Source organism: Propithecus coquereli, unplaced genomic scaffold (genome assembly GCF_000956105.1).
Source record: "Propithecus coquereli isolate 6110/MARCELLA unplaced genomic scaffold, Pcoq_1.0 Scaffold425, whole genome shotgun sequence".
Lineage (NCBI taxonomy): Eukaryota > Metazoa > Chordata > Mammalia > Primates > Indriidae > Propithecus > Propithecus coquereli.
The window spans coordinates 1,169,293-1,196,944 of NW_012150008.1; the positions used below are offsets into that span (position 1 = coordinate 1,169,293).

The following is a 27,652-nucleotide window of genomic DNA, read 5'->3' on the forward strand; positions in this document are numbered from 1 at the left end:
AAAAAAAAAAAAAAAAAAAAAGATAGTTTTATTTGTAAAAAAAGAATGTCTAAGAAAAACTTATGTTCCATGTTTTCTTAATGCCCAGCAGATTGGAAATAAAGATTTATTTTAGTTTTCATGTCACAAATACAAGTATAACTAGAAATACACATTAAACATTGTAGGGGTAAGCTATCAATATTCACTAGTCTCTTGATGTTGACTTTTCCTTTCTTTTATTTTTAATACAATTTTTGAGCCAGGCTTGGTAGTGCAGATGGGATTCCACCGCTCAGGGTTAATTGTCTTATGGTAAAAGCTCTAACAATTTACATTAGGTGTATCATTTTATTTTGCACAGTTAAAAAGCTACCTCAAATGTCTCATGACACCTGTGTTACTGTATCCTCCTCCGCCTGCGTGGGTGCGGTCAGCAGGAAGTGTGAAGAGCTGTTCATACCAACCTTGAACCATGTAGAATTGTTAATACTGGGCCTTATGACACTTTATATAGTCTCTATAATTTCCTTTCATTTGGACCTTGCCATCCCTGTAATATTTTATTGGCATGTTCTTTTTCTTTTAACAAATCTTTATTTTATGTGTAAAACAATTACTTATTATGTGTTGTTGATTTATCAACATTGAATGCAAGGCCAACAGCACTCATGTCTAAACTAAGTCTATCCATCGCATGCGTTTCCCCATAAGGCACAGCCTTCTTGCTCTTAGGAACACTAGATAAAACTTCAGCACTACACTTAGGGGCTTTTTTTTTTTTTTTTTGAGACAGAGTCTCACTCTGTCACCCGGGCTGGAGTGCTCTGGAGTCGTCCTAGCTCACAGCAACCTCAAACTCCTGGGCTCAAGCGATCCTCCTGGCATGTTCGTGCTTAATATACAAATGACACGTCAGACTCTGAAATTATACACCCGCAGGACGTCTCCACACTCCGGTGCATGAGGCCCCGACAGGAATCTCTGTGCTGTGCTGGTTGCCACACTCACTACTGTGTCCGGCTCCGAGGATCCCTTCCTCACAAAGCGGTTCCGGGAAAAACATGGAGTCAGCCCGCTCCCTGTCCCGCACTTCCTCTCTGCTTTACTGCAAGATGAAAACGATTTCCTGACAAACCTGAAAGTCAAATGGCACAGCTGATTCCGAAGCCGCATGCTGTATTTGGGGCTGCTCTGGACGGACCGTGACGGCTCGCTGCGGACCCCAGCCCGACGGGGAGCGTGCGCATGCGCCCCGCTGCGGGGGCGGAGCCTAGGCGTGTTTAGCGCAGTGCTCTAAACTAAGGTGCAACTGGGGGTTTATGTCTAAGCGTTCAGAAATTAAAATCTCACATGACTTCTTTTTCATGTAAATTCGGTGATTTTGGTAGCCTGTAACTTTGGGTAAAATATCTGTGTTATTACATCAGCAAGCCAGCTGAGAGAGCTCAACCCAGAATGACTGGACTGAAGAGGCCCCAAGCTCAGCGAAGATGAGGACATTGTGAAAAATGTACTTTCCCCCGAAATGGTGCTGTCCGCCTGAACCCTGAAGATCCACACCTCATCACGTACGTACTTACGGCCGCAAGAGGCACATCAGCTATACAGATCCCCAGTTGGAGAGATTTTAAAGGAAAAAGGAAGGAAAAGAAGAAGGAGTTGGAGAGAAGAAAAGAAAGCGGAAGAGGAAGAGAAAACGTAAGGGGTAGAAGAGGAGGAAGCGCAGAAACAGGATGAAGGAGAGAAAGTGGAGGACAAAGGAGAAGGAGGAGGGCAAGGAGGATAAGCAGGGGAAGGAAGACGAGGAGGAGGAAGAGGAAACCAGCGGCAGCATTAGCTGCCACCTCCGCTGCCGCCAAACTCAAATGAGAAAAAAGTGCAAAAACGGGCAAAGCCGTGTGAGAAGGAAGATGTAAGAAGCTGGCAATGATAGAAGTCAGACATTTTTGTTTTGTTTTGCTGAATTCGTGGTTGAAAGAGAGGCTGACAGAGATGCTAGTAAGCTGACACTGACCTTTTGAAAATGTTATTTTATCTTAATTAACAATAATTGTATATAATTATTTGGCAGAATGTGATGTAACGGTGTATGTATTCAGTGCAGAATGATTAAATCAGGCTGATTAATCTATCACCTCACATACTTATTATTTTGTGATGAGAACATTTATAATCTACTCTTTTACCAGTTTTGAAATACGCATTATTATCACCTGCAGTCACCGTGTGCAATAGATCACCACAACTCATCCCACCCAGCTGGAACTTGGAACCTTTGAGTATCATCCCCCTTTTCCACATCCGCCCCACTCCCCCAGCCCCTGGTAACCACCATTCTACTCTCTGCTTGTATGAGTTTGACTTTTATAGACTCCACATATAAGTGAGATTGTGAGGTATTTGTCTTTTTAACCTTTACTTGGTTGGGTCCTGGCTTCAGAAATGTGTTGACCTAGGAAAAATTCACTGAACTGTGAAACTGTGATGTATGTACCTCCCTGAATGGTTCCACAACAGAACTCATATTTGAAAATAACAAGAATTTTTGACTTATCCAAAATTTTTCATAATTTGCTCTAAAAAAAATTTGAAAGATAATCACAAGCCAAACCATGCGTTTGAAATACTGGAGGATGTACCTTCACAATAAAAATAAAACAAGAAGTGTCAAATTGGAATGTCAGGGATATCAGCTGTCAAACTTTGTACTTAAAGAGATCGGACATTTCATACTTAATAACAATATTTGGAGGCAGGACTTTTAAAGAGGTAATTAAATTAAATGAAGGCATTAGGTTGGCCCCTAGTCCAGTATGACTAGTGTCCTTATAAGAGAGTAAGACATACAGAGACACCAGGGGCACGTGTACACAGAGGGACTGCCTTATGAAGAGGCAGCAAGAGGGCAGTCACCTGCGAGCCAAGGAGAGAGAACTCAGAGAAAACCAACTCTGCCATCACCTTGATCTTGGGCTTCAGAATTGAAAGAAAATTAATTTTTGTTATTTATTAATAAGTAAATAAAAATTAATTTTTGTTGTTAATTTCTCTATATTATTTTGTTATGGCATTCCCAGCAAACTAATACAATTACCCATTCACTTACTGATGGATATTTGAGATTTTTTTTTTATTTGTTATAGTTTTGGCTTTTGTCAATAAAGATAGTTAGCCGGGTGTGGTGGTGCACACCTGTGGTCCTAGCTACTAGGAGGCCAAGGTGGGAGGATCGCTTGAGCCCAGGAGTTTGAGGCTGCAGTGAGCTATGATTGCACAACTGCATTCTAGCCTGGGCAACAGAGCAAGACCCTGTCTCAAAATAAAAACAACTTACCATTGAAGACCAAAGTTAAAATAAAAAAAAAAAGCTACAGTTGCTGTGAACATTCAAATACAAGTATTTCTGTGGACATATGTTTTTATTCCTCTTAGGGATATGCCTACAAGTGAGATGGCTGTGTCTATCTACGTAAGTGCTTATTTAGCTTTATAGAAATTTCCACCCTGTTTTCCAAAGTATTTTTAACATTTTGCTTTCCCACTAGCAATGCATGGGAGTTCTAGTTGTTTCACAACTTCAATGACTTGACAGTCTTGAAATTTTGTCATTCAAATGAGTATGTACTGGTGTCTCATTGTGGTTTTAATTTATATTTCCAGTATGATTAATAATGTTGAATATATTTTCACATTTATTTATCATTCATGCATCTCCTTTGGTGAAATGTGCTCAAAATTCTGTCCTCTGTTAAATTGGGTTTGTATCTTATTATTACTATATGGGTTACTTTTTAAAAATAAGGATACCAGTTATTTATCATATGTATTTTACAAATATTTTTTCCTAGGCTATGGCCTGCATTTTCACTTTCTTAAATGTGTCTTTTTAACACAAAGGCTTTTAATTCAGATAAAGTCCAGATTTATTGAATTTTGACTGTGTCATTTGGAAAAAAATTTTGTCTAACCAATTTTCCCTCATATACTCATGTATTGTCCTCTATGAGGTGTATATATTTAATCTGACATTATTTTGATTCATTTTGACTTAATTAGCAAATGATTCAAGTTTTGAACATTTTTTGTTATTTTTTATGTATATGTCAAAATTTTTCAGAACAATTTGTTGAAAATTTTATCCTTTCAGTCTTGAACTACTTTGGCAGTTTTTTTTGAAAATAAATTGACAATATGTGTGTGGTTCTATTTTCAGACTCTATCCTCTTGCTATGTCTATCCTTTTATCAATACTATACTTTTGATTAGCATAGCTCTATAAAAATTCTTAAGATAAAATCTTAATAATTTGTTATTCTTTCAAAAATTTGTCTTGGGTATTCTCAATCCTATGCATTTTCATATGAATACTGACTGGATTCAGCTTGTCCATTTCTCAAAAAAATCACTAGGAATTTGATAATTGTGGGAACCTGTGGAACATTAGGAGAGAATTGACGAATTGCAATATTGAGTCTTTAGATCCAGAAATGTATGTCTCAGCAATGTTTCATAAGTGTTTTGTAGTTGTTTAATGTATTTTGTTAAGTGTATTTCTAAATATTTCAAACTTTGATACTGTGGTAAATGATATGGTTTTTCAATTTCTAAACATTCTTTGTATATTGACCTTTTATCCTGGGACCTTGGCTAATCTCATTTATTAGATCTATTAACTTTTTAAGTAGGTAACTAAGGATTTTATAAATAGATGTCATCTATAAGTAATTACCATATTGGCTCTTCCTTTATAATCTGCACACCATTTTTTTTTTTTTATATCATTGACACATACGCTCAATGCAATGTCACATGCAAGTTGTGAGAGTGGACACCCCTGCCTTAATCCCAATATTGGGGGCAAAGCATTCAGATTTTCACTATTAGATATGACATTAGGTTTAGGTTTTTAATAGCCATCCTCTATCAGGTTGAGGAAACCTCCTTTAGTTCTGACACCAGTTACCCAGAGTTAGCATCAGTCTCCACGGGTTTAATGGCTCGGTCCGTCACAAGACTGCCCACATTTCAGATGTCAGCCAAAAGTCTCAGGGGCCACCTGCACCTCTGACCAATTGGGTATAATTTGGGGGGTTCCTATGGCCCCTTTACATTTGATAATTTGCTAGAATGACTCACAGAACTCAATAAAAGTGCTGTCTATACTTAGGATTCCAGTTTTGTTATAAAGGATAAAACTCAGGAATAGCCAAATGAAAAAGATGCATAGGGCAAAGTTTGGGAGGGTCCCAGATGTGAAACTTTCATTCCCTCTCCCTACAGAGTCGAGGCACCTCACCCTCCTGGTACACCAGTGTTCACCAACCAGGAAACTCCACGAAGCCTGTGTCCAATTTTGATCTAGGGTCTCATTTTGTAGTCATGATTAATTAAATCACAATCACATGACTAAATTCAATCTCTGGCCCCTCTCCTCTATCCAAAAATGAATCTGGCTAAAAGTTTCAATCCTCTAACTACAAGGTTAGTCATTCTAGTGACCAGTCCCCATTCAAAAATTTTTTAGGGGCCCACCATGAAGCACCTCTTTAGTATAAGACATTCCTGCCAGGTGCATGCCCGTAGTCCCAGCTACTTGTGAGGCTGAGGCAGGAACCACCAGGTTACCTAAGGAGGAGTGAACTGGCCCAGGCTGGGAATGGAGTAGGTAAAAACTCCCGTGCTGGTCAACAGTGGGATCATGCATGCGAACAGCCACTGAACTCCAGCTTAGGCAACACAGCAAGACCCCATGTCTCTTTCTTTATGTATGTATACACACGAAACAAATAAATACATATTCTTAAAAAGACATTCCTCTCACTCAAAGAATTCCAAGAATTCTGAAACTGTGTGCCAAGAACCTGGGACAAAGTCCTATATATATTCTTTATTATACTATACCTTCTATTTAACATAGATTAATAGATTTTCAATCATTAAACCTACCTTATGTTCCTAATCCCTAGTATATAACTTATTGTCTGTCTCTCTCTCTCTCTCCATATATATGTGTCAGATTTAATTTGCTAAAACTTTGTTAAGGTTTTTTTGCCTCTACGTTCATGAATATTGGTCTGTGGTTTTCTTTTAGTATCACCACCTGGTTTTGCTAGCAGGGTAATAATGGCTTTACACAATTAGTTGAGAAGTGTTCCATCCTTATTATTTTTCTGGAAGAGTTTGATAGAGTATGAATTATATGTTCATTACATATTTGGTAGAATTCATTAGTGAAGCCATCTTGGTCTGAAGTTTTCAGTAGGAAGGCTTCTTACATTTACACCCAGATTTGTACTACTAGCAGTCTGAAAATACTAAATCCTCTGTTAAATATCTTTAACAGAGGATTTTTCAGATTATCTATTTCTTCTTGAGTAATCCTGGTTGGTTGGTATCTTTCAGGAAACTTTTGTTCTCTAAATTTCAATTTATTGAGAAAGAGCTGTTTAAAATAATCACATTATTTATGATGTTTCAAAGTATCTAGTACTATACCATCTTTCCTTGCTCCTATTTGTAATATGTGATTTTTGTCTTTTTCTCTGACATGGCTGGAGGTGTATCAATTTTACTAATTTATTCAGAGTACCCGATTCAGAGGTTCGTAAATTTTCTTGAAAACGAAAAACTAAATGAAATAACAAAGCATATGAAACTGATTCTCAATACACTGAACATCAGACAAATAGTGATCTATAAGGACAAACAAATGATATGATAATGAAGGACCCTGGCTTCCATGTTAAAAAACAACAAAAGAAGAGAAATGAAATCCAATAAAACCAAAAGCTAATAGTAAAGGTCAGAATGGGGAAAAAAGAAAGAAACAAAGCACAGAAATTAATGAAACCAAGTGCTTTAACAACATCAACAAAATTGATGAATCTCCACAGTTAAACCAATCAGGATTAAAAGAGAAATATAGACACTACCAGTATCAGGAATAAGACAGGTGGCATCATTACCTGAATTCTACAGGTATTAAAATAATAATGAGAGAATATTTTGAAAAATGTGACTACTTAAATGAAGTGGACAAACTTTTTGACAAAAACAATCAAAGCTCATTCTAGAGACAGAAAATAGATAGGTAAGTAGATAAATAGACAAGATGGACAAACGTACATATAACTTGTACAGCCCTCTATCTGCCATGGAAGTTAAACTTGTAGTTAGAAACTTTCCCACAAAACAAATTCCAGGCCCAGATAGCATCCCTGGTGAAGTCTACCAAACATTTAAAGACATAAAGCCAATTGTGAAGAATTCTTCACAAACTCTTCCAGAGAGAGCATTTCTTAAAGAGCAAGAAATACTTCCCAACTGATTACGTAAAGCCAGGATTATGCTGATACCAAAGCCAAATCTAGGCATTAAAGAAAATCAGACACTAAAGTCTTTTATGAACATAGATGCAAAAATCTTCAAAAAAGAAAAAAAAATTCAACAATACATTAAATGAATAATACATCATGACCAAATGGGGATTATCAGAGAAATGCAAGGTTGGTTTAACATTTGAAAATCAGTCAATATAATTCACCATTAAAAGGCTGAAAAAAGTAAAGAAAAACACATATGATTATGGTCACCAGAGTCCAAGAAAACTCCCTACAAAGTCCTATCTCCTTATATTTTTTACCTTTGTATGGCTCCCTTCCACCTTTTACTGGAATTAGTCAGAGTTGCCTATAGAATATATCAGAAATGAGGGCACATCACTTTCATGTTTAGGGAATGACTGTGGGTTGGTTATTATATGAGTTCTCTCCTGGATCACTTGCTTTGGAACTATTTTTCTTTTTTTTTTATTTCAGCATATTATTGGAACTATTTTTTTACAGTGGAATACCCCTAGCAAAAGTACAAATGAAAAGAAATAAACTACTGAAACACAGAACAAGATGAATCACTAAATAATTATATACAGTTAAAGAAACCAAATACATTAGAGTACATATTAAATTACTCTCTACATATAAAATTCTAGGAAATGCAAACAAAACTACAGTGACAGCAGATCAGTAGTTGTCTAGGGATAGGTGAGAGGGAGGGAGAGATTATAAAGGGAATCAGGAAAATTTTGGTATTACAGGTACAAATGTGTATCAAAACTTATCAAACCATACACTACAAATATGTACAGTTTATTGCAGAAAATATTTAGATTAACTGTTCTGACAGTGACCTTAGCCATAGGAGACACAGGTATAGGAGTCCTGAGAATTTATGTAAACCCTAATAACAAAGCCATAGTAATGGAAACGTGTGGATATACCTTTAGAAGGGTCAGTTCCCCATCGTTTGCTGCAGTTCCCCAACTCCCTATTAATCAGTGTCTCTGTACCAATTATGATTCCTCTCTGGGCCTTTTAGAGGACAGCCAGTAACATCTTCCTATTGAATAACAAACCAGGAATCTGGGCAGGTCCCAGGGGATCAAGGTCTACTCAAGAGGCCTGGGGAATATGAAAAATCCTCTGGAAACAAGGGACTCAATTCTTGTTGCTCTGAGATACTCTGGAGATTGTCACAACACACACCCAATGTTTAGGGTGACCTCAGTCACACAAATAATCTTGGCGTATCGACCACAAGATTAGGCCCATGAAGACTGGTATTCTTCCCGAAGAGAGTTTAAGCAGCAATGCAAGTTATGCTGACACTAGAACAAGAGCTATTCTTTGCCACCCTACTATCATCTCTGAGACACAAATCGTTGCAGCTCTCACGAAAGCTGGTCATCCCTTCCTATTGGCTTAGCTCGATTCTGTTTTCAATCCAACCCATAAAGTGAACAGAATCCCCAAGATTAAAGGTAGTCTAAAAATTAAGGCATCTGTTGCAAAACCAGAACAACATGAGGCAGGTAATTGGAGGTTAGATATCTTAGAGGCTGGATAAATCCACCACGAGTGCCGTATGAGACCAACAAAGTCCATGAAGAATGGAAACTTTCTCTACAAGTGGCCAGCAGAACAAAGATCCCATCCTCCTGGACAAAGCTGGGTCACGCTCATCACATTCATGCTTAAACCAGCCAGGGGGGAAGGAGGGCATGAGAATCCTCAATGGGCTCAGACTACTGACAATCCCTGCAAGGGAAGGACAAGTACAGAGATCTGCCTTGTGAAGCATGCTGAGGTGACTTATACACGTGCAGGACTCGAACAGTGCAAAGATAGATGGCTTCTGTCAGAGGCACTGGCAGTGATATAACTCCGTCAAGGGTCCTGGGCAGTTTAGAAAGTGCAACACAGCCCCAGAATGCTTCCCACATAGCTGGCATTCAGAAGAATCTCCTCAGGGTACATGTTCGAATGTATGAAGTTCAACTTCTGGCTGATGGCTACACACAGCTACTCTTGAAGCTTCTCTGTGGTGTGAGTCGTGTTGAACAAGGAGATGGCATATTTCCTATGCTAAGACCTTTCTCCACTGTGAATTTTCCAATGGCGGATGAGGGAAGCCCTTTGCCTGAAGGCCTTTCCGCATTCACTGCACTTATATGGCCTTTCTCCTGTGTGAATTCTATGGTGTTGAACAAGTACATGTTTGTGGCTAAAGGCTTTTCCACATTCGCTGCACACGTAAGGCTTTTCACCATTATGAACCCTTTGGTGTGCAATGAGGTCAGAGCTTTGGCTAAAGAACTTCCCACATGCAATGCACTCATAAGGTCTTGCTCCAGTGTGAACGCTCCAGTGTTTAATGAGTCTGTATTTGTGACCAAAGTATTTCCCACATTCACTGCACTCATAAGGCCTTTCTCCAGTGTGAATACTCTCATGCTGAACGAGTGTGGATTTGTGGCTGTAGGCTTTCCCACATTCACTGCACTTGTAAGGCCTTGCTCCAGTGTGTACTCTCTGGTGTACGATAAGGTTAGAGCTATGGTTAAAAACTTTCCCACATATGCCACACTCATAAGGCATTTCTCCAGTGTGGATTCTCTGATGCTGAGCAAGTATAGGTTTGCGGCTAAAGGTTTTCCCACATTCACCACACTCATAAGGCCTTTCTCCAGTGTGGACTCTCTGGTGCTGAACAAGTGAGTCTTTGCGGCTAAAGGCTTTCCCACATTCACTGCACTTGTAATGTCTTTGTCCACTGTGAAAGGCCTCCTCACCCTTGGTATTACCGTGTGGCTTCCACTCACTGTGAGGCGCATGGTGCTGGAAAAAGCTTGAGCTGGTTGAGAAGTCCTTACAGCCCTCCCCTGTCATAAAAGGCATCTCTGATGGTTGGACAGGGCAGCTGTTAACACTAAAGGCCCTGCTGTCACCTCTTCTGAAATGTCTCTCTCCACTGTGCTGCTTCTGGTGCTGGTGAAGGTTTGTACTGAACCAGAACTGTTTCCCACACGCCACACACTTATACGGTTTCTGCCCAGGGTATGTCTCCTGATGCTCAGCCAAGTGCAAAATGTCCTTCAAGACCAGGCCACATGTCTCACAGGTGTGAACCTTCTTGGCAGAAAAGCCTTCCTTGGGAGTCCTCATCTGTGACCATCCTTCTCTAGAAATGCTCTGCTCAAAAGGTATCTCCTCATACTCCATTCCATGACAACCTGAAAGCAAAGAGATGCTGTGAAATATTGACGCAGATGGGAGGCAGCCATCCTCACCACAAACATGTGTCTAACACAACTAAGATCAAGGTCATAGGACTGCTGTCAGGACAAGGGGCCCATGTTCAAGTTGAGTGAAGGTTTGCTGTGCAATAGCTGGTTTCTAAAGGTCATAGAATGGAGGAGGCCTTGACTGGGAAAGGACACGACTGTGGGATACAGAACAGGAAAAAGAGGCAAGGTCTTCAATAAAGTCATTCACAATCGGATTTCCTTGCTGCTGGGGACAGGTGAGAGCTGTGCAGAAGGTATATCCGTGCCCAAGAAAATCAAATTGCTACTGAGTATCTGGTGTTTAAGAAGTACTTTGGTTACGTGCACATCTCATGACACATTAAGTATAGGCCCATGCTGGAGAGAACTGCAGAGGGAGAAGTGGAGAGCAACAGGTGAGACCCGGAGGCAGAGGTGTGTAATAGCCAAAGGCCAAAGGTCAGAGCATAAAAGGCAAGTATGTAAATGGGTAAGTGGACAGAAAGAAAGTGTGACCAGTGGCCTTGGCACAAAAACAACTGTGGGCACAGAGAGGTTATAGAATGATTTAAACCCAACCCTGATGTCACCCCTTTCCCCAGCTCCTACTCACCAGGACCACTCTCACCTAGAGTCCCTCTGGCAATGGCTGGAGTCACGTCCACCCAATCAGGTACCCAGGGCTCACTGCCCTGCTCCAGTGAGGCAATTACATGAGACATGGAAGATGCCTGTCCTAAGGGACATACAGGATAGGTGAACGGCCAGCACTGGTCTCGGTGACCCACCCCACAGAGAAGAAAACTAAATATTATAAAAATAATCTCGAAGTAGGGTCTTGCAGGAATGGCCCAGTAGTCTCAGCAAGCAATAACCATAATCGTTCTTACACAATTCCTGGCACAGGCAGGTCACAGGAAATGGCAGCTAAAGGAAAGCGGCAGAAAACTGAGGTACAGAAGTGCCATGAATATGGACAGAGGCATCCAGTCAGGGAAAGGTCAAGATAAATATGCTCTACTGGGCCAACTACAGGATACTTGACTCCTGGATTCATCCATGGAAGCCTGCTATGGGACAGCAGGCATTCAGAGTGCTCAGGAACGGGAGGCAGCAGTGCACACAGCCAAGGATCAGGCCCCATATCCACAGCACCTACTCCAGGAACTGGGGAAGGAGGTAGTGCCCATGGCTCTTATGTAAGAAATACAAGGCCACCCTGAGAAAACAGGGAAGGGCAGGGCCCAGTCCAGGACACTGGGGTGGGTGTGATGGCCTTACCCAGTGAGGCCATAAGTACAAAGTTCTCCAGCATCACATCACGGTACAGGAGCCTCTGAGCCTCATCCAGGAGCTGCCACTCGTCCTGGGAGAAGTACACAAACACGTCCTCAAAGTTCACCTGTCCCTGCCACAGTGGAGAAAGCCAAGTCAATGAGCAGCCTCTCTCCCAAGGACCCCCCCGCATGCTCCACATATCTACCTGTACGCCCTCCTACCTCACTCTTCAGCTTGGAGGAAATACCAGGACTGGGTGTCATTGGTGTCTTCTCTCTCCTCATGGTCACATTGATCACTGCGTCCACCCACAGCAACCATAGGCAAGTGGGCAGGAAAGCACCAACTCAACTCTAGGCATAGGACACATGGCCCCTCCCTTGAGTTGCTAAACTCCTGATATCCACACTGAAAGTTACTTCTACCACCTTTCTGCCAGCTAATTCCTCTGGAGTTGCTAAGATCATGCTTACCAGACAACCAAAGTTGGGCTCACTTTTCTCCCTTAAGCTCAGGGGCCATCAGTACACACTTTTTTTCCACATGGACATCACTCTTGAGGTCACATCTGTCTCACAACTCGAGCCCTCCATCCAGTCGGTGGCCTCCACCATCACCTTCCTGGCTTACTAATTGCACCGCCACTGTGATGTGAATATTCTCTCTTCTAAACTCCAGTCTACACAATCGTCTTCATCCTGAACTCCTCTACAGAACTCCAATTGTATGTGCCGTGCAGCCCACTTGACACCTCCGCTCAGTGTTCTCTGGAACATCTCAGACTCTTCACATGGCCACAAATAAACTCTTGATGCCCACACTGAAAGTTACTTCTACCACTGACTTGCCTATCTCTACTGATAGATGGACAAGTCAACAGTAGCTCATAAGGCCAAAAACCTTCGGGTTACCTCTTTTTCTCTCACATCAGTAAATCTGATCCAATCACTTATCCTATCTACAAAGCCACTCCTCTGGCCTATCCATTATCTCCACTAATCTGGAATGTTGTAGTAGCCTCCCCCCTGGTCTCCCTGCCTCCATCATAAGCCTCACTGCATACCACCTGTTCTCCACTTGGCAACAAGAGGAGGCCATTAAGACCTGGGTCAGACCACATCCCTCCTCTGCTCCACACTTCACCTGGTCGGACCACTCTCAGAATACAGTTCTACCTCCTCAGCCAGTTGTTTCAGGCCTGACTCCTGCCCCCCTGCTCTTAGTTCCTCTCAGAGGTGGCAGAGCCCTGCCGCTCCTTGAAAATTCCAAATCTCAGTCTCACCTCCAAGTATTTGCACAAGCTGGCTCCTGAGCCTGAAGCAACCTTCCACCCTTATTCCAATGGCTGCTAGAAAAGGAAATCCCTCCATATAGCCCCTGGCCTGGGCCTGGGACCCTGGGCTTGGGGTTTCTCCAGGGTTCCTAGACCCAAAGGATCAGAGAGTAGCAGGAAAGCATTCTATATGACAACAGTCCTAGAGACTGTGTGGGGTGGGGGTGGGAGGTGGGAAGTGGGATCAGTGAGAGCATGGACATTCTCCCCTCACCTGTATAGGGTCCATAATTACTTCTGAGATCCCGGGAACCTGTGGGAAGAGGGAAACCGTGAGAGACGAGCAACCATGAAGGAGCCCCAAAGGTTCAGGCCTATCCCATATTCCTGCCCTGTTACAAAGTGACCTGGGGCTGTCTACCCTCTGTGCCTCAGTCTTCAGGGCCACCTCTTAACAACCGTGTTGCCTCGGACTAGTTCTCAATCTTAATTATGCCTCACCATCATCATCATACCCGCTCCCCCATGACCAACCCAAGTCAGTTCTCCCCTGAGCGATGTATGGAATACTTTTTAAACTCTCAGATCGTGTCTCTCATTTGTTCAGAACCTTCCATGGCTCCCATCACCCTCAGAATAGACACCCAGATGCTAAGGTTGACATTCCAGGTGTGACTACTTTTCGCACATCCCCATCTTTTCAGGTACCAAAGACCCAGTTTTCCTGAATGCTCCGCCTGCGTCGCACCGCTAAACCTTTGCATGGACTGGTGCCTCTGCCCACAACGACCTTACACAACTCACCGTACTGGCCGCCAGAAATGGGACCCAACTGTCCTGGACGCGGGGGCCTGGGCTGCAGTAACCCAAGGAGCCCTTTAGGATTCAGAGATGGAGGTCAGGGCGAGGCCCCAGGGACGCACCCACCTGCGCCGGGCCCATCAACTTGGCTGCCGCCATCGGCCCGCGGACTAGGCAAAAGGGGAGACAAGTACGGGAACAAGGGATCCGCCGTCCAGGGCCCGGCCAGCAGCCGGGTCACTCGGCAGCACCACCGCCGAGCCTCGGGCCTGCCTCTTTTCAGGGAGGACAGCGTCTTCTCTCTCTTTTTCCCTTTCCTGTCACCGCGGGTCTGACACTGTATTCCAGAGACGGATCTGGGGGATTAATCGGAAAGCAAATAAAATGTCCTCCTGAAAGGGGACAGGAAGTCCCACCCCGAAGTCTTACCCAAGGGGGGAAACGCCCCTTCCCTGGGCCTTCATTGGCTCAGGGCCGCCAAGGCTGCTGGGAAATGTAGTTCACACAGCACCAACGACAGAGAGCGGGATTCCGCGCGACCGCTGGGGCAAACGCCCTGCCACACCGCTAGGGGAGCCTGGAAAGAGCGTCTAGAGTTTCTAAGGAGTAGATGGACCTTCCTCTTAAAGGAGCGGCGAATTCTGGTGAATGCAGTCTGTAACATATCACAGAAATGTTCACAGGCATTATTTCAAGCTTCCTTATGCAAAGAATGATCACCAAAAAAATCATACGAACACATTATACGCTAATGTCATTCAGACTTCTTTAGCTGGAAGTTAACAAATATCATGTTTTTTCTAAACACATGAAGCCTGAAGCTCTAGTTTTGTGAGCTTCAGCATTTTAGGTCAAGCACAAGAGAGAAAAGACTCCAGACATAACCACAATGTGGAACATGGAGTAGGGATGTCAGGAGGTGTCAATGAAAAAGAATCCAAACTCCGTAAAATAATTTAAAGAGGTTTGTTCTGAGCCAAACGTGTGCGACCATGGCCCAGAGAGCAACACCCAACAAGCCTGGATCAAGTTAAGTGGTCTTTCCGGCCATGGCTGGGTTACAATTTGGTTTTATATATTTACACAGAAAATAAATTTCTTAATACTCAAGGCCAAAGAAGTTTGATCTCAGGTGAAAGGTTTGCAATGAGAAAAGGAATGAAGATGAAGAGAGGTGCATCTTTTGATTGAAATGATTGCTCATCACTGTGTAAAACATAAATATATCTCCTTATGTAGTTAGAACGATGGAATACCCATGCATAATCTCAGTAAAATATGAATTGAAAGGAGACATTGCTCAATGTTTTAAATCTTTTATATTTCCAAATGGAAAGTAAATGTATTTACAACACTATACAGTACTCTAATGTATTAAATGTTTGTAATTTCTAGCTTAAATATAGTAAACAGAATCAGCATATATACTTTTCAAGCTAGAAGAGAAAAGACTTGGAATGTTAAAAAAATTAACTCAAAATGAGTCACAGCCCAAAAGCACAAATTAAAAAAAAAAACTGTACCACTTCTAAAAGAAAACACAGAGGAAAATCTTTGTGGTCATGTTAAGCAGATATTTCTTAGATATAAAACCAAAAATAGAACTGTGAGAGAAAAACTGATAAATTGGATTTCCTCAAAATTAAGATTTTATGGTTTTTAAAAGACCTATTAATAGGATGAAAGGATGAGCCAAAGACTGGGAGAAAGTATTTGCAAATCACATACCTGGGTGACTTGAATGCAGAATATTTTAATAAATCTCAAAATTCTATACTAAGACAACAAGCAGGCCGGGCGAGGTGACTCAAGCCTGTAATCCTTGCACTCTGGGAGGAGGAGATGGGAGGCTCGCTTGAGCTCAGTAGTTCGAGACCAGCCTGAGCAAGAATGAGACCCCATCTCTACTAAAAATAGAAAAATTAGCTGGGTGTCGTGGTGTTCGCCAATAGTCCTAGCTACTTGGGAGGCTGAGACAGGAGTTTGAGCCCAGGAGTTTGAAGTTGCAGTGAGCTATGATCATGTCACTGCACTCTATTCAGGGCGACACAGCAAGACTCTATCAAAAAAACAAAAAACAAAACAAAACAAAAACCAACATAAACAACTTAATAAAAAATAAGTAAAAGATTGAACAGACATTTCCACGGAGAAATTATACGAATTTCAAATAAGTGCATGTAAAGTTGCTCAACATCATTAGTCCTGGGGAAAATGCTATTTAAAACCAGCATGAGATACTGCTATGTATCCATTGGATCAGCTAAAATTTAAAACGCTGGCCATACTAAGTATTAGTGAGGATACAGAGGACTGGAAAACTCATACACTGCTGGTGGGAATGCAAAGTTATACAATTATCACAGAAAATGGTTTCTTTTAAAATTAAACATACACTTACCATGTGACCCATCAATCCAATTCTTGGGTATTTACCCAAGTGAAATGAAAACCTGTGATCAAAAAAAAAATTCCTGAGGCAAATATATGTTGGTTTTATTATTAACCTACAGTTTCTGACAGAAAAAGTCCATAACAAATTAATGGATTAACAAGTATGGCACGTAGTTTGGAAGACTAGTCAGAAGTATAAAGAATGAAGTATTAATACACAAAACAAAGGTGAATCACAAATGCATTACACTAAGTGAATGAAGCCAGACTGGAAAAGGCTGCATACTGTTGGATTCCATTTACATGACTCTGGAAAGTGTGCCCCTTAAACTCCAAGGAGGCACAAATCACATCCATGATCCTGGGGCCAGGAGTAAGGGGAAGAATTGATTTGAATGTGGCATGGGATAGGAGAGAGCTGGTAACTGAGCACTGAATGCACAATCACATCCAGTTTCTTACATTGCTCCTTTCCCCATCACCTGCTCCAGCTACTATGTCCTCCTTCCTGTTACTCCAACTCGCCAAGTTTTTTCTCACCTGATCTCTTTGGAACTTGCTCTGCCTTTTACCTGAATATTTTAAACTTGGCTTTGTCATGGATTTGTCTTTCTCATTTTTCTTAATTTTCACCTCCATAAAAGCCACTCACATTTAGCCCATTTGAAAGAACAATGTCTCCAGCCCTCCATTTATAAACATTTTCAACTCTTTCCTTGATTCAACCACTCTTCCCTCATATTGTCCCTTTTCTGCATCCATTATTTTTACCACCATATTTACAACAACTTCTCACTTTTTTGTTCCATTCTAGGTCCAGTTTTCAGACAGACAGAGTGTGGACTGAGCAAATTCCACAAAACTGGACCAATATTTTCAAGATTTGGCCTCAGAGGAGAGACTTTAGTGTATTTGGCTGGTATGTGTAGATAACTTTCTTTGAGTATTTTTAGTCATTTTTTGGTGAATCAGTGTTCAGTAGAGCAAAGAAATCTAGATAAGTATGAAAGCTGGGATGCCTGTGGGAGCAAGGAGAGGGTTATGGCAGTCAGAAATAGCTGTACTCTTGGTGGTTGGTGATCCTTGGTTACTTGATTCCACTGGAGCTTCAGAATAGTGCTTGGTCACCAAGGCAACATCTGCATGGGATGGTGTCTTCTGGTGTAAGACTGTGATTGGGTAGTAATAGGTCACGGAGCTGCTTACCTGTTGTGGAGCAGAACTGCCGCTCTGAAATATCAGGTCCCTCTCTCCCTGGGGAGATAGTTCTATTTCGCCATTCTATAGTCTCACCTCCCTGTCCACTTTTCCTTCTAAAAATAGTTCAGATGGCAAGTTAGTTCTGGCTCTCTAGCAGAGGGGTCCTGACTTCAAGTGTCTAAGGACCAGATGGCCATATCCAGTGGAAGCCCAGAATTTCCAGAGCTTCTGGGTGGTGGATCATTCCATTAAGCTCTAATCTTGGGGAATCCAGGAAATTCTCAACAAAATCTGCTTGGTCGGTCGTAGACCTCAGCCCTCCCTCATTCCCTGAAGCAGCTCATGTGTTGAAGCTTGACCTGTAACTGGGCTCTGAGGAGCATCTGCCTCTTACGTTCTCTTGGGTAAATTAGGCTTCCAAAACACTGAAGAGTGTGGTCTCCAGCCCTTAAGGAGATCTGGTAAAAGGTAGGACCTTGGCTTCAAACTTTAGTGTTCCCACTCTTTATAGACATAGAAATATTCCTAAAGGCTAGAAATAAAAATGAATTCCAAAGGTTACAGAAAAAACCTATAGATACAGAATATGTTGTTTTATTTTGAAAGTATCCGCATGGAAGTTATTTTGCGAATTCAATGAGATATAAATGAATTTTACCTAAACTACATAATTAGTCTGTTCTTTCCTCACTGATCATGTTATTTGCATTTCACATATATATGAATTTGTTTTAGTCTTTCAACGATTCCTGTGACAAAATTAAACTGTTTACATAAACTTTTTCTTTATTTGTTTTAAAACTGTCACACATTCAGTAGAATGTTCATTAGAGGTATACAGTTTGTTTTTTAATAGAAACCACATCTGGGATTCTCTCTGAACCTATTCTGGTTCAGGGGGCTGCCCAATAAAATAATTATAGTAAAATTTTTAAAAAGATACATCTGTGAACAACCATCCATGATAAAACATACTTTGTTAGGCATCCTCTCTCCTCACATCTCCCGCCTGCCTGACACCCCTCCTAGAGCTGACACTTGCATGACATTTTTGTTAATCATTTTGATAACCATTCTGTTGATGTCTTTAATTTTGCCACCTATGTAGGTTTCCCTAAATGATATACTGTTTCTTATTGCCAGATTTTGAATTTTCTATAGATTATATTATACTGTATGCAGGACTAGATTCTGTAATATGTTTATTAGATTCATCCACAGAAGTTCATGTCATGGTGGTCAGCTCATTTTCATGACTTACCCAAAATCTGTTAGGTAAATAATCCAGAATCTACTTTTCTAAGGGGTGTTCTCAAGGAAGTGAGACACCTCTTCCTGTCCTTGGCTTAATGGGGGGAAGTTCCTCTACACCTTGCCCCAATCCTGTCAGTGGGTCCGTCTCTCCTCACCCTCCTCCTCCCCTCTCTTCCATGTGCCATACCATGGCCTGACTAAAATAACTAATGCTGAATACAAACACCATGGCCACTGTGGAAGTGACAAAGAACTTGGGTCTCTCTCTATCCTATCACATCGTCAACCCCAATATTGACTCACCTCCTCCTTTTCAGACTCAGCTAGTACTGAACACCTAGTTTCAGAAAGTCCCAAGAAGGAAGGAATGCTTCATCACCTTTTGCCCTTGTGAGTCGCCCCAAGGCTGTGATGAAGTTGGTCATTGCTCAGCCCACAGATGGAAGGGATAGGAGAAGAATCGGGAGAAGGAGATTGACACAAAAGGACAGCAGTAAACGGTAGGGGCTGTAGTGGGACAACATATAGTAAAGGGTTGGCATCTTTTATCAACAGCTGCTTGTTGTCAGCAACAGTCCCCCACTCTACCCACCTGTGGGGAGTTGACTTTGCACTCGGAAGTGGAAAGGCAGTGGGAACATGGAGTAGGAAGGCACGAAGGGGAGAAATCTGGGCGAGAGGAATGCTGGCTGTGGGTGGGAGGCCTATTGTCCTGCCTGAACACCAACATTGAGTCCTTGAGAAGAGAAAGGGAAAAAAATGAGCGTCGGGCGAAGGAGGAAAGTGAATTCTTGAGATCCCCGAGTCTCTCACCGCCCACATCCATAATTCAGAGCCTTTTCTTATTCTCACACATCAGACATTGCGTCGCCACCGTGGACTTTTAAAATTGGGCGTTCCCTGGCCAAGGGAAATTTGGTGACGTATACACGGTTCTGCCCAAAGAAACCACTTTACTCTCTTCAAGTCCTTCAAGCGGAGGAAAGAGTGGAGCAGCAGCTGCTCAGGGAAAACTGAAATCCAGGCACATCTGCAATAACGACCGTCTCTGCACGAGTCCAGCAGCTCTTCCGTGCCCTGTCTTCTTCAGCTCGGTCTCCGCAGCTTTGGCGGCTTCTGAAGTTTGGAGCTGCGGAACTACATTACCCAGAAGACGCTGCGCCGTGCGGCGGGGCGCTCGGCCAATGGAAACGGGCGTTTCCACGCACTGGGCGGGACGTCCGGCGCCGGGTTAGCGGCGATCCATTTAGCGGCTCTTCACAGGTTAATCTGAACCGAGGGCTGGGAGAGCGGGTTCTGAGCCTCGGCGGCGGCGCCCGGGGTGAGCCGGGTGCCCTCCCGGTCGTCCTCCTGTCCCCGCTCCGGTCCCAGAGTCCGATGGCGGCCGCCGTGCTGAGGGACCCGGCTCTGGTAAGTGCTGCGTCCTCCGGTGCTCACCCGCCCCGGGCCTCACCCCAGTCCTCAAGCCCTGCGGAGGCCGCCTGCTCAGGACCCTGGGTCCAAAACTGTGGGCGCTTGTGGACGGGGTCCTGTTTCCGACACCCAGTGCGACAGGCGGCCGGCCAGTGTCGAGGCTCGGGCGTTCTGAGCCCACAGTCCATAGTCCGCGGCCCTGAACCCGAGATTTGCCCGGTGTCAGGTGCACAGCTTGTCAGGGGACGGAGCACGCGTGCAACCACAGCCCGAGCAGGGCCTTCATTCTGCGGGCGCTGCTGGGCCACAGAGAGTTGGAAACAGAGGAGGGACTCGATCTGTTTCTCAAAGTTTTCCAGAGGCTTCTCAGTGGAAAACAATAATGGTTGTACCTGAGATGAAGGATCTAGGGGACCTCAGGGGAACTGCCTGAAAAGAGGGGTGTGGCCCTACATGCCAGGCTCAGAGCTTAGATATCTGCCCACCTGCCGGTTGTTGCTGTGGGAGGACACAGTGACCAATGGTACCTGAGGAGAGAGTGGGTATCAGTGGCCCTGGGATCTGTTACAGTATCTGTGGTTGAGACATGGGGAGGATGGTGAGCAGGGGTGTGTGTTTGGGGGATGCCTAGAATCCTAGGGAAGGAGGCTGCATATGAACTCAACTTTCCCTACCTTGGTAGGGCCATGTGACCTTTGAGGACGTGGCCGTCTGCTTCTCCCAGGAGGAGTGGAAACTGCTTGACGAAGCTCAGAGGCTCCTGTACCGCAGTGTGATGCTGGAGAACTTTGCACTTACTGCCTCTCTGGGTAAGGCCCTCATACCCAACACCAGCATCCTGGGCTGGGCTCTGTTCTTCCTCCTTTTCCTAGAGACAGGTCTGTCCTTCCCATAGATAGACACTGCTTCCTTCCCCACTGTCCTGAAGTAGGTGTTGTAACGGATAGGCCTGTGCTGTAACACTGTTGCCTTCTCTCCCTGAGCTGCCCCAAAGCCATGCAGTAATGGGTTTGGGCGTCCAGAATCTTGCAGTCAGCCTAGTGGATCTCATCCTGTTGGCCTCTCCATGGCCTGGTTATGCTGTGCAGATCTGTGGCAGTTCTGTGCCCAGGTTCTGCCTTCGTCCTCTCGCCAACATACCTCAGGGTCTGTCTGTGCCAGGATTGAGACAGTGACGTGATCAGTTTAACTGGGTTGTTCCTGCAAGACCCTTCTCCAAGTTCTTTTTGTACTGTTTAATTTTCTTTCTTGTGGTCTGTTGTAGGATGGGTCACTCTGACCCAGTGCTGGCCACTTACCTGTCCTGTCTCCCTTAGGACTTGCATCTTCCAGGAGCCATGAAATAATCCAACTGGAGTCATGGGGAGAGCCCTTCATGCCTGCCTGGGGATTCCTGGCTCCAGCCTTGCCAAAAGGTACTTGGAGGGTGGAGCTTAGAGAGAGATGGACTCAGGGATGGGTTCAAATCATACCAGGAGTCTTTCCAGTGGTCCTTGGCGTTTTGATGCCAAAGCAAGGGGCCACCGCTGATTTCCATCTTTTCTTCCTCAGTTGCTTACTTACCACTTCTGTTCTGCTTTCTGACCCAGGTCTGTCCCCATTTCTCTGCCCCCCATGTCTCACCCCTTCCTCTGCAACACCCTCTGGCAGTGGCTTTCACTAAATGTGTCGTGAGGTGTGCAGTTATCCTTGGATAGTCCTCGAACACCAGCTATTCAGTTGTAGTTGGTTTTTCTGGGCTTGGACACCCCTTTTTGCACTGTGTCCTGTGTCCCCAGCAGCCAAGGCCCTGCAGAAAGCCATTTGCAGGAGTGTGTTGGGGACCCTGCCTCCCCTCTCTGTGCGGCACCCCATCCTTGCATCCTTAATGCTCATGAGGCCCCCCAGTCTGTGAGCTTACCAGGTTCAGCACTGCACAGTGGGTCCTTCCCCACCCTGACTCCTTGTTCTGCCAGCCATCCCAGGAACTCCTTACTGGAGGTGTCAGACACATATTAGTGAGGGGGCTGTCTCCTCACATCAAAGTCTACGTCAGCATTTCTCTGCTTGCAGGTTGTTGGCATGGAGTGGAGGCTAAGGAGATGCCTTCTGAGCAGAGTGCTTCTGTAGAAGCAGTGCTCGGTTCACACGTTTACCAATACCAGCAGCTGCACTGTACAGAGAAACTCTTAAAAAGAGAAGGAGGGTGGGTCCCGGTTTTAAGGAGCTGCAGAGTCCACCTGTCAGAGAAGCCCTTCCACAGCAGAGAGGACGGGAAGGACTTCCCGACCAGCGTGGGTCTTCACAAGCACCAGGTGACTCACAGTGGAGGGGAGTCACACAGGAGCATCGAAAGTGGGGAGGCCTTTCACACTGGAAAAAGGCATTACGAATGCAGTGAATGTGGGAAAGCCTTTGGTCAGAAATATTTACTTGTTCAGCACCAGAGACTACACACTGGAGAAAAGCCTTACGAATGCAGTGAATGTGGGAAATTATTTAGCCATAAATCCAACCTTTTCATACACCAAATAGTTCACACTGGAGAAAGGCCTTATGGGTGTAACGAATGTGGAAAATCCTTTAGCCGCAATGCTGACCTCATTCAACACCAGAGAGTTCACACCGGAGAAAAGCCTTTTACATGCAATGAGTGTGGAAAAGCTTTCAGGCATAATTCTACACTTGTTCAGCATCACAGAATCCACACTGGAGTAAGGCCTTATGAGTGCAGCGAATGTGGGAAATTCTTTAGCTTCAACTCCAGCCTTATGAAACATCAGAGAGTCCACACTGGAGAAAGACCTTATAAGTGCAGTGAATGTGGGAAATTCTATAGCCACAAGTCTAGCCTTATTAATCATTGGCGAGTTCACACTGGCGAAAGGCCGTATGAGTGCAGTGAATGTGGGAAGTTTTTCAGCCAAAGCTCTAGCCTCATGCAACATCGAAAAGTTCACACTGGAGAAAAGCCTTTTAAGTGCAATGAATGCGGGAGATTCTTTAGTGAGAATTCCAGCCTTGTTAAGCATCAGAGAGTTCACACTGGAGCAAGGCCTTATGAGTGCAGAGAATGTGGAAAGTTTTTTCGCCACAGCTCCAGTCTTGTTAAACATCGGAGGATTCACACTGGAGAGATGCCTTATGAGTGCAGCAATTGTGGGAAATCCTTTAGCCAGCGTTTCAACCTCATTCAACACCAGAAAGTTCACACTGGAGAAAAGTCTTGAATGCAAAAAATGTGGGAAAGCCTTTAGCCACACCTCCAATCTCATTCATCACTGAAGATTTCACAGACCTGAAAGGCCTTATGAATGCAAAGAATGTGGAAAAACCTTTAACCAAATGTCTGCTCTGATTCTGCAACAGAATCTTTACAACCCAGGTAGGCCTTATGAATACCGTGAAAGTGGAGAAAGGTCTTAGGAGTGCACCGTACATGCTATCTCCCAGTCTATATAACTTGACTTAAATGGAGAAACACTGAGAGTACCCTTTATGAGGGAGCCAGCAATTGAACATCATCCATCCAAATATGCACACTGGAGACAGGATCAGAATTCCTGACAGATTCCTCCCAAGAAGATAGCGCTCTGCCTGGGAGCCCCAGGGAGAGGGAGCCCTGTGTTCTCAGGTCTACCCACCTGGAGTAGAGTTTCCATCTTGTTGAGTTAAGAGGGGAGGAGGGAAGGAGTGGTCTTCCTTCAAAGGTGACTGATTTACTGTTGTTACTGAATGTTAGATTTTATTGAATAATTATTTTTTAATTTGCTATATACCCATAGCACCATTTCCAGAGACTTTGAATTGTGTTTTTATAATTTTTGCTAGTTTAGCTGAATCTATGAAGCTTTTCATGCTGTCATGCTGGAATTTGATCCAAATGTTTAAAATATCAAGAACCTGAAAAATTGTGTTCTAAATAGTTATGCGTTTCACATTTCCTCCTGGAGTATATTAAATTCCCAATTTCTTCACATCCTTACCAACAATCTGTATGTGTGTAAATCATGGGCCATTCATTTTAGCCATTTTAGCAGGTGTGTAGTAGTATTTCATTGTGGTTTTTATTTGTATTTTCCTAGTGACACAGTGTTGAACATTTTTCATGTGTGTATTTGTCATATATCTTCTTTAGTGAAATGTCTATTCATATTGTTTGCCTATTTTTTAAAAATTTGATTGGTTTCTTATTATTTTGTAATTTAATAATAATCCTGGATACAAGTTCCTTTTTTGATATAAGCTTTGACAATATTTTTTCAGTCTGTGGCTTTTGTTTTCATCTCTTAACAGTATCTTTCCTAGAACAGAATTTCTTAATTTTAATGAAGTCCAGTTTATCCATTTGTTCTTTTATCAATTATGCATTTGGTGTTGCATTCTCTCTCTTATTGTACCATATCTTTGCCTTTAAGTAAAAGTGTGAGTTTGCTGTTGGATTCTTATGAGTCTTTTAAAATACTAGAAGAAGATAGAGAATTCAACATATTAAATATATAGATAATGTGTACATATTCCCTAACAGCCCAGCAAGCACTGGCATTCCAATAGCTTTGAGCATATTTACCGTCCAGATTATAACAATTATAACAATATACTGTAATCCAAGTCGTGTGAATGTGGTCTCTCTTGCTGTCTCTCAAAATATCTTATTGTGCTATAGATCTCAGCAACCTTAGGATAATATTTTTTTCTTATTAAGTAGAGAACCTTCACCTTTCAGTTAACAGAATCATTTTTTTTGCTTCTCTTTGGCATATCCAAATTGCCAAAATCACTATTCTTGTATTTGGGGCCATTATTAAGTAAAACAAAGGTTACTTGAACACAAGCACTGTGATATCACAATAGTCAACATGATAACAGAGATGGCAACTAAGTGACTAACAGGCAGGTGGCATATACATAACAGATACACTGGACAAGGGATGATTCATGTCCCAGGCAGGACACAGTGAGAGACTTCATCACACCACTCAGAATGGCTTGAAATTTAAAACGTATAAACCATTTGTTTCTGGAATTTCCATTTAATATTTTGGACCACAGCTGACCATGGGTAAGCGAAACTGTGGGATGCAAAACTGCAGATAAGGGGAGACTACTGTACTAAAGACCTGTTTATATTAGTTACTTTTACACAATACAAAATGTCTGGCTATCAAAATTACAAGGCAAAACAAAAACCAAAATCACAGTTTGAAGAGATAGCATCAGAACCAGACTCAGATGTGGCAGAGATGTTGGAATTTTCAGACCAGGAGTTTAAAACAACTATGATTAATATGCTAAGAGCATCGGTGGATAAAATAATGGATGGACTATGTAAGCAGACAGATGGAAATTCTAAGAATCAAAAAGAAATGCTAGAAATAAAAAACACAGTAATAGAAATGATGACTGCCTTCGATGGGCTTATTAGTAGACTGGACATGGCTGAGAAGAGAATCTCTGAGCTTGAGGATATCTCAATAGAAATCTCCAAAAGCAAACACAGTTCTGTTTTTTCCTTCCCCATATGTATACCTTTTTCTATTGACTTATTACATTAGGTAAGATTCCAGTGCGATGTTGAAAAGCAATGGGGAGAAGGAACATCCTTGCCTTCTTTATCTTAATGGGAAAGCTTTGAGTTTCTCAGAATCAAGTATGTTATCTATAGGTTTTTCATAGAGTTCTTTATCAAGTTGAAGAAATTCACCTATATTTCTAATTTGCTGATTTTTTAAAAATCATGAATAGGTGTTGGATTTTGTCATATGCTTTTTCTGAATCTCTTGATATGCAATGTGATTTTTATTCTTTAGCCTATTGATATGATATATTACATTAATTGATTTTTGAATGTTGAACCAGCCTTGCATACTTGTATAAATCCCACTTGGTTCTTGTGTATACTTATTTTTATACAGAGTTGCATTCAATTTGCTAATATTTTGTTGAGGATTTTTGCATTTATGTTCATGAAAGATATTGGTCTCTGGTTTTATTTTCTTGTAAGGCCTTTTTTGATTTTAGCATTATAATGCTGGACAGATGAGTTGGAAAGTATTCCCTTTGCTTCTATCCTCTGAGAGAGATTGTAGAGAATTTATATAGTTTCTTCCTTAAATGTTTGGTAGAATTCACTAGTGAACCCATCTGGACCTACTGATGTTTTGGAAAGTTATTAATCATTGATTCAATTTTTAAATAGATAGAGGCTTATTCAGATTGCCTACTTTTTTGTGTTAGATTTTTGGAAGATTATGTCTTTCAAGGAATTGGTCCATTTCATTTCATCTAGGTTATCAAAATTGTAGGCATACAATTGTTTGGAATATTCTTTTATATCCTTTTAGTGTCTATGAAATCTGTAGTGATTTCCCCTCTGTCATTTCCAACATTAGTAATTTATTTATTCTATTTTTTTTTCTTGGTTAGCCTGGCTAGAAGTTTTATTGATCTTTTTAAAGTACCAAATTTTGGGTTTATTGAGTTTCTCCATTGATTTCCTATTTTCAATTTCATTGATTTCTGCTCTAATTTTTGTTATTCCTTTTCTTCTGCTTACTTTGGATTTAATTTGTTCTAGTTTTTCTAGTGTCCTAAGGTAGAATCTTAGGTGATTGATTTTAGATATTTATTCTTTTCTAATATGTGCATTTTATGCTGTTAATATTCCTCTAAACTGCTTTACTTCATTTCACAAATTTTGATAAGTTATGTTTTTATTTTCATTTAATTCAAAACATTTTGAAATTTCTCTTGATTTCTTCTTTAATGTATGGGTTATTTAGAAGTGTATTATTTAATCTCAAAGTATTTGTGGATTTTCTAGCAATCTGTTACTGATTTCTAGTTTAATTTCATTGTGATCTGAGAGCAGACATTGTATGATTTGTAATCTTCTAAATTTGTTAAAGTGTGTTTTATGACCCAGAATATGGCCTATTTTGGTGAATGTTTCTTGTGAGCTTGAGAACAATGTATATTTTGCTGTCATTGGATGAAGTAGTCTAAAGATGTCCATTATATCCATTTGATTGATGATGTAGTTCACTTCCCAGCTCAGCAGTCAGATTTAGGCTTTGGCCTCGATCCATTTACCACTGGAGTGGGTCACTCTGAGTGGTTCCTCATGTGAAGTGGTTCCTTTCACTTAACCTGGATTTCTAAGGGCCCTCTACTTCCTGACACTTAAACCATGTTACCCTTGAGAGAAACCCTTACACATGTCATAAAGGAACAGAACTGCCAGATCTGTGATGACAATGAGACAGTAATTTATTAACACTAAACTGTATTCTAAGACTGGGCTTCTTTCCAAGGAACAGGACTGCTCAGTATGGATTAGCACCCACTACCCAGCCCGCAGTGTAGTCACTTGTCTTTATTATATTGGTGAAATCTTGCCTCATTTTAGGAAGATGGTTTAATCCATGGTGCAGCTGGATTGAATACAATTAAAAGTTTTCAAACATAAATTAGTC

At 42.2% G+C, this 27,652-nt stretch overlaps 2 protein-coding genes across 7 annotated transcripts; one reads left to right on the forward strand and one right to left on the reverse strand.

Annotated features, from left to right (window-relative positions):
• Window positions 1-9,052: 9,052 nt before the first annotated feature.
• ZNF772 (zinc finger protein 772) lies at window positions 9,053-13,446 on the reverse strand. 3 transcript variants are annotated; one of them, XM_012653629.1, is made up of 4 exons: window positions 13,411-13,446; window positions 11,867-11,993; window positions 11,199-11,321; window positions 9,053-10,552 (listed from the first exon to the last, which is right to left on the reverse strand). In XM_012653629.1, the coding sequence occupies exons 1-4, from the start codon at window positions 13,423-13,425 to the stop codon at window positions 9,405-9,407; spliced, it is 1,413 nt and encodes a 470-aa protein (XP_012509083.1). In that variant the 5' UTR covers window positions 13,426-13,446; the 3' UTR covers window positions 9,053-9,404. The 3 variants fall into 3 exon arrangements, with proteins under 3 accessions (XP_012509083.1, XP_012509082.1, XP_012509081.1); XM_012653628.1 differs by lacking the exon at window positions 13,411-13,446 and adding an exon at window positions 12,085-12,209 and having other exon boundaries at window positions 11,214-11,321; XM_012653627.1 differs by lacking the exon at window positions 13,411-13,446 and adding an exon at window positions 12,085-12,209.
• Window positions 13,447-20,111: 6,665 nt separating this feature from the next.
• LOC105817834 (zinc finger protein 773-like) lies at window positions 20,112-23,786 on the forward strand. 4 transcript variants are annotated; one of them, XM_012653632.1, is made up of 5 exons: window positions 20,112-20,195; window positions 20,881-21,007; window positions 21,515-21,613; window positions 22,251-23,400; window positions 23,483-23,717. In XM_012653632.1, the coding sequence occupies exons 1-5, from the start codon at window positions 20,163-20,165 to the stop codon at window positions 23,601-23,603; spliced, it is 1,530 nt and encodes a 509-aa protein (XP_012509086.1). In that variant the 5' UTR covers window positions 20,112-20,162; the 3' UTR covers window positions 23,604-23,717. The 4 variants fall into 4 exon arrangements, with proteins under 4 accessions (XP_012509086.1, XP_012509087.1, XP_012509085.1 ...); XM_012653633.1 differs by lacking the exon at window positions 22,251-23,400 and having other exon boundaries at window positions 20,139-20,195; window positions 23,656-23,786; XM_012653631.1 differs by lacking the exon at window positions 21,515-21,613 and having other exon boundaries at window positions 20,139-20,195.
• Window positions 23,787-27,652: the final 3,866 nt, after the last annotated feature.

Bases quoted from the DNA above. Each gene is read 5' to 3' on its own strand.
- ZNF772 (XM_012653627.1), bottom strand. From the start codon at position 12,147: ATGAGGAGAGAGAAGACACCAATGACACCCAGTCCTGGTATTTCCTCC. The intron at 11,994-12,084 runs GTAGGAGGGCGT...CCACTGTGGCAG, and splicing joins CCTCCAAGCTGAAGAGTGAG to GGACAGGTGAACTTTGAGGA. The intron at 10,553-11,198 runs GTGAGTAGGAGC...CTTTGCTTTCAG, and splicing joins TCTAGGTGAGAGTGGTCCTG to GTTGTCATGGAATGGAGTAT.
- LOC105817834 (XM_012653632.1), top strand. From the start codon at position 20,163: ATGGCGGCCGCCGTGCTGAGGGACCCGGCTCTG. The intron at 21,614-22,250 runs GTACTTGGAGGG...CTCTGCTTGCAG, and splicing joins GGCTCCAGCCTTGCCAAAAG to GTTGTTGGCATGGAGTGGAG. The intron at 23,401-23,482 runs GTCTTGAATGCA...CAGACCTGAAAG, and splicing joins AAAGTTCACACTGGAGAAAA to GCCTTATGAATGCAAAGAAT.